Source organism: Pempheris klunzingeri, chromosome 4 (assembly GCF_042242105.1).
Source record: "Pempheris klunzingeri isolate RE-2024b chromosome 4, fPemKlu1.hap1, whole genome shotgun sequence".
In the NCBI taxonomy this organism is placed as follows: Eukaryota; Metazoa; Chordata; class Actinopteri; order Acropomatiformes; family Pempheridae; genus Pempheris; species Pempheris klunzingeri.
Genome location: NC_092015.1, coordinates 22561299 through 22567713, shown reverse-complemented (window position 1 = coordinate 22567713; position 6415 = coordinate 22561299). Strand labels below are relative to the sequence as shown.

Here is a 6415-nt window from a genome sequence, read left to right as displayed (position 1 = left end):
TTGACTGTAGTCTATTTATTAGTGACGCACATTGCGCCCATTACAACAACAAGAAGATTAGAAGAATGGAAAAGCAAAAAAGCAAAAACGCAAAGAGCAAGTTTACGTAATGAGCAGTAACATTTGACATACAGTGTACTACATGAGACATAAACACATAGCCTATGTACAAAATATGTTAACACAAATATGACAATATTGTAAATTAGACATTATTATCTGCCAACTTTTTATATTAAAGGATCAGTACACTCACAGTACAATATGTATATTCATGTATTTATATATATTCATCATTCTGATCTCCGTTCATGAGGACTACTACATGTGCACTACTACCTATCACCAAAATGCTAAAACAAATAATTTCATTAACACCACAAAAGGATCATAAAAGTCAACACTATGGCAGAACAGCTATTGATTGAAGACTGTCTGCATTAGACTGTGTACTTTGTTACAAAAACAGTTTCTCCTGTACCTCTGATAGCCTACTATGTAGCAATGCAGATGTCATCTGTGCAGATACCCAACTAGACCTCACTAATCTGATACGGATGCTCTGGCAGTCCCTTCATTCCAAATGGTTGTCAGTTATTGACATCCCTGATTGTCTAATATTCATCTAATATTAATGTAATCATCTAGTATTACCAGCTCTTCATTGTCATGGTAAAAATGTAGAAAATAAGTGATTAACATTTTAGAATTATTCAGGCACTTGATTGGTTGGGTTTAGATGGACATAAGATGGTTACTCACGCAACTGAAGGTCACATCCATGTGTGGACTTATCTTTCTATCTATCTTTCTTACTTATCTTTTCAAAGCGGTGGTATTTGCTGCCCTGGGAATGAGCACCAGCTAAGATGCCTGTGTCTGAGATTGCTCAGACACAGTGCAATGCAATCTACCTGTCAAGGTAAAACTAGAGGTAAGTGAAAAGATTTGGCTTTTTTTGCCGTTTATGTTAAGGGACCTTTTAAATTCTACAAAGCAAAAACGAATGTTTGCATTCTACTGGGAGCCTGATGTATATCTGATGATGTCCATCTTTTGTTCTGTCTGGTGCTGTCAGGTGACTTGTCTCTATCCCGTCCTGCTGTTCACGACAGAGTAAGTGTCCTGGCTGCGAGTGCGAGAATTCAGTGGCTGCCAAAACAGAACATAAACAGTATTAGATCAATTCCAGAGTCATATAATGTGTGAAATGTTTGTCACATTTGGCTTTTTGTATTTTTTTTATCCCTGTTCAGTAAACTAACTTTGAAAATAGAATTATTTTCATTTACATGATCGAACAGTTTGACAATTTGAGAAATGCTTGTGTGCTTTTTTGCAGATGGTTAGATGAGAAGATTTTATGATAGGTCACATGCTAAAATAGTTCTTGGCTAATCAAAGTGACTTCCTGGAAGTGGTTCTTCTTACACTATACTTCACTTTTGTACGGATGAAACAAAGGGCACATAATGTGTTTGTAGAGACGTTTAAAGGTGCTAGTTGGCAGATTTCTTTTTCCATCTTTAGACAGAGCAAGACTGACTGTTTCCATGTTTCCAACCCTTATGCTAAGCTAAGCTAACCATCTGTAGCTTAGCTATGGTCCACATCTTCTCATCTAACTCTCAGCAAGAAAGCAAATAATGCATCTTTTAAAAGGTGGAATTTTTCATTAAAGTTCTTAAGAATAAATAAATAAAATTGACCTTCTCTCATCTTAGCTATAATTCTATTTTTTATGAATATTTTGCAAAGACACTGACACTTCTCCTTATGTTTGGACATTTACAGTTTTTGGTCGAAACATAATTGAAGATTACTGCTGCACTCATTTTGAGTCACTCTGAGGAGGAAAATTAGTTGAATTTCAATGCAAAAGTAAAATGAATGATTTTGTGTTCAGTACCTACCTCATAGTGAGAAGATTGGTCATTTGGCTCCCGGCCTCCTGAACGAGGTGGAGCTAGAAGATAATGAAAAACACACCTTGCAATCAATCTTGTGCTATAAGACTCTTAAATAGATGCTTTATGGTTGATTGTGCAAGCACACTGACTAACAATCAACAATTCTCACACTCCCAGATCCTTCTGGTAAAATTCGACATGGGATGAGAACAGCTTCTCTCAAGAGCACCTGTAACATTGAACAAACCTTCTTCAGTCATAAGCATTTTTGATCTGCTTGATTAGTACCTTTGGAACCGTGCGTAAGTCCTGCTGAACTTTTCTTCTTGGTGCACTTGAAGATTGTCACCATAATTAATGCCGTCCCAATGACATCTACAACGATGACCAGCCCAAGCACATAAGCGTCCACCTCAAAACAGTTCTTACACACTGCAGGACAAAGAACAGCAGTTGCACAGGTGAAAGCTCAGTTAGGACAACTAACACAGTTGGAACATTATGAGAAATCTAGAAATTTTATACTCACCTTTTCCTTTCACGTAAAAATAATAATTTAGTTTTTTGTCTCCGTCTTCTTCTTCTACTACATACTGACAGTGGTAAAGGCCTTTCTGGTCATTATCATACGTGTGTGTATATATCTGTCCCTTAAAGATCTCCTTGTCTTTGTAGAAAGTCCCTTCATCCGGACAGGCCATTGTGAAGTCCTCCCTCCAGAATGTTACTCCATAAAACACAAGGACAGAGAGATTAAGTTACTTCGCTGTACTTCGCTCTGCATTTCTTTCTTTATGCTCCTCAGCTAGAAAGGACAATGTACGGAGAGCTGGTGTGGGTTTCCAAGACTCAACTGATCTTCTGTATGTCAGAGTTTTTGTTTTTCTCACTCCGTGTTACTGTGCATTACATTATGCTAATGTCTTAATACATAGAGATTTAAATGTTTCAAACAAGAGCCCAAAGTAAAGAACAGAAATACAACTAGTCATCCAAATAAAATCGGGTAAAGAAGTTGCAAAGTAAATTTAAAGTGAAGTAAAAAGTACATGTAAACATCAGAATGGAAGAAGAACACAGCACAGTGGGGTGAAATATACAGAAGAATACATAATGTAGCAGCTACAGCTTAAATTAAATAGAGGAAATTTGAGAAGTTTATTTGTAAATGCTCTTTAATGTCTTTTTTTGTTAGAATATGTGTTGTTCTAAATCCAGACAAGTAAATCAAAACATAACGAAAATATAATAGTATAGTAGAATATAAAATAGATTATAATATTTACCTGGATCAGCTTTCACTGTAGCTGTGAACAGGATGAGGATGGCGAGCACGGCCATAACACCCATGTTGTTCGTTTTCTTAAGAGGACCTCTTTTTTGTGCTGCTTTCTACTCTGTAAATCTGATTAGCGAAAGTATCAACTACAAGATATAAAAGTATCAAGCTGCCTGTTCAGTAGGACACAAAGATTCAAAGTCGTAGACTTGGTGGTTCTCTCTCTCTCTCTCTCTCGAACACAGACGTGCACACGTCGCACCCCACAGGAAGTGTTTTTTTTGAACCTCAAAATGAAGTCAAACTGAATCAGTATGGAGAATAGACATACTCCTATGTTCATGCTCCTATGTTATATAATCTATGATATATTCTTGATCAAAACACACCCAATAATGTCTGTTTTTAATTATATTCTTTATTTATGATTGTATTTGATGTTTTTCAGTATCTTTTGTTATTCCAGATGTATTCAGGTCTCACCTGAAAATGAGATATTAATCTCAGTGGGATTTGCCTGATTAAATAAAAGTTACATGCAATTAAAACTTACGGTTTGAATGAGATACTGAATACATCGTTTTACAGTAATAAATATGAATGATCGTAATCATTTATTGTAGTAAAACTCACCATCATACCTATAAACCTCTGATTGCTCTCTCTTTGAAAACATTTTGTGAATATTTGATAGTAATGAATCAGAACTTTATGACTTTATGACCTGTAAATGCACTTGTCATTTCGCAGTGACACATTTTTACTCAATAAGATTGAACCCCCATCCTAAATGAAATTCAGTGACTGACATGTCAGCCTCTGAACACCATACTCTTCCAGTCTCTGTGACAGGGTGTGGATTACAGTTCCAGAGGTAGTGCACATCAAAGTGCAGCTCTGCCCCCAAGTGGTTCAAACCAGTAACCAGCCAGTGCCTCATGAGCCTGTACAGCTCTCTGCTGGTCTCCCATGACAGAGTCATTCCATCCATCCATCCATCCATCCATCCTTCCATCCATCTATTGTCTATACTGCTTAACCTTAAGGGTCGTGGGGTGGCTGGAGCTGGTCCTAGCTGACTTTGACCGAGAGCCGGAGTAAGAAGAACCCATCAAATGGAATTGGACCAATCAGTCCAGTCAGTGTCAGCTTTGTGGTTTCATAGAAGAAGGTGTTGAAATTCTTTTTAAACTGGTAAAACAAAATACTATTTTGTAAATACTATTTTAATAATCACTAACTGACTTTGACTTTTTAATTTAATCAGATGATTAAAGTAAAAACATTGAAATTACAGCTGGGGAACCTCTCTACATACTATAACCCAAGTGGTCTTGCCTGTGTTTTCAGTCTTTAGAAAATCTCAGCCTGGGACTTGAGGCTGTGGCCCCTCCAGAGAGAGAGGGGTCCCTATTGACTGAAAGCCTCAATCAATGGTGTGAAGTCCTGCAGTAAAAGCTATTGCCAGCAACGTGTTGCACCCCAAAATGACAGACTTTTCAAAAATCGTGAGTCTACAAGTGAGACTGACAAACCATAGACTGTATTCATTTAAAAAAGTGGACGTAGCTTCCCGGTCTGAAAAGTTAAGCCAGTACGGATGTGCCCTGCACTCTTTCTCATTGCCAGCAGGGGGCGACTCTGAGGGTTGTAAAGAGAAATCAGAATGTATGGAAGTCAATGAGAAAATGAGCCTACTTTTCACTTGATTCATTACCTCAGTAAATATTTTCCTCATGAGTTTATGGTCTCAGTTGTTAGTTTAAAGTTTTCAGTACAGCATGATGTTCCAATTTAGAGTAAAACAGACTATAAAACAGGATATGCTTTAAAGTGGGATTACCTTATGATTAACCAATAAGAGGTGGTCTTCATGGAATGAACATAAGATAAGATAAGATAAACCTTTATTTGTCCCACATTGGGGAAATTTGCAAATTTGCAGCAGCAAAGAACAAGAATAACAGTGCAAAGATAAGTTAAACAACAGGTGCCTATATAAGTAGAATATAATATAAAATAGAATAAAAAAGCTATGCAGTATACACAAATATAACGAAGAGATTGCACTGTAGTAGAATGGATGATGAGTGATGAATTATTGGGCTCCAAAAAACCAAGATGGTGACTAGCATGAAACCAAGATGGCGATGCCCATAAAGCTGAAGCTTCAGAAGTCAAGGCTTCAGAATGGCAGGCTGACATCACATGGCTATGTCCACTTCTTATATACAGCCTGTACAATAAACTCAATAAAACATGCGTCAGTATCAGTAAAGTGTTTCAGAGCTGGAGAGAACTTTGTGACAAAGCTGCTAACTGAATTTTCCTGTATCTAAATGTTTGCCGTGTTGTTTTTGATAATATGTCATCCAGAGTAGGCCCTTTACATAAACAAACTAGTTTAGATTAATGACGCTATGCCTGGAACAAATCCCAGAAAACGTTGATCTCCAGTTTGTTTGCCCAACGTGTCCTGAAAAAGATCCCGATAGAAGATTTTTATGGCTCCAAGCTACATGGTAACACTCTATGCTCTTGTGCTGGACACCCTGCCGCTCATTTGTGTGTGAAACAAGTCACCTGTGTTTCTTGAGCCTATTGTATTGGGGGTGCAAAGCCAAACCAATTTTGCTTTAATGAGTTTTCTATTAACAGCTGTAGCCTAATATTAGAAGCACGGATGCTTGTCAGCCACAGCACATGCAAGGCCAGGACAGTTCTATTGCTAGCAAGGATCCTAATTAAGAGCAGAAAAAACGGAATATTTCACCGGGAATGAGCCGACCTGGAGACCTGGAAAACACAGATATGTGGGTTGGACACCTCTGGCTGTGAGTGGGTTTATTGATCAGCTTGATGCTGGGAGACTGAAAGGACATCTGAAGGTGGATAAAATGAATGTTTTTGATGTATCTTGTCCATTCTAGGTCAGGCAGAGTGAACATATATTTCCCTGACGGTGGTGTGGGTGTGGGCAGCGTGGTGGTCCCATGGTTTAGTACTGTTGCCTCACAGCAACAACAGGTTTGGATCTGCCAGCAGGCTGGTTTGCAGTTTGGCCTTCGACCTTTCTGTGTGGAGTTTGCATGTTCTCCTTGTGCTTGCGAGGGTTTTCTCCAGGTCCAGGTTTTCTTCCGCCCACAGTTCAAAGACATGCAGCTTAACTGGCGACTCCAAATTCCCTGCAGGTGTGAGTGTGAGCATGGGTGGTTGTTTGTCTCTA

At 38.3% G+C, this 6415-nt stretch overlaps 1 protein-coding gene across 1 annotated transcript; it reads right to left on the bottom strand.

Annotated features, from left to right (window-relative positions):
• On the bottom strand, window positions 1–3398 carry LOC139200159 (T-cell surface glycoprotein CD3 epsilon chain-like). Its single transcript, XM_070829395.1, has 5 exons — window positions 3197–3398; window positions 2440–2637; window positions 2199–2342; window positions 1914–1966; window positions 1–1152 (listed from the first exon to the last, which is right to left on the bottom strand). The coding sequence occupies exons 1-5, from the start codon at window positions 3258–3260 to the stop codon at window positions 1090–1092; spliced, it is 522 nt and encodes a 173-aa protein (XP_070685496.1). The 5' UTR covers window positions 3261–3398; the 3' UTR covers window positions 1–1089.
• Window positions 3399–6415: the final 3017 nt, after the last annotated feature.

Coding starts and splice junctions, on each gene's coding strand:
- LOC139200159 (XM_070829395.1), bottom strand. CDS start 3,260: ATGGGTGTTATGGCCGTGCTCGCCATCCTCATCCTGTTCACAGCTACA. Junction 2,638..3,196: donor TACAGTGAAAGCTGATCCAG/GTAAATATTATA, acceptor TGTTTTATGGAG/TAACATTCTGGAGGGAGGAC. Junction 1,967..2,198: donor ACTTACGCACGGTTCCAAAG/GTACTAATCAAG, acceptor ATTATCTTCTAG/CTCCACCTCGTTCAGGAGGC.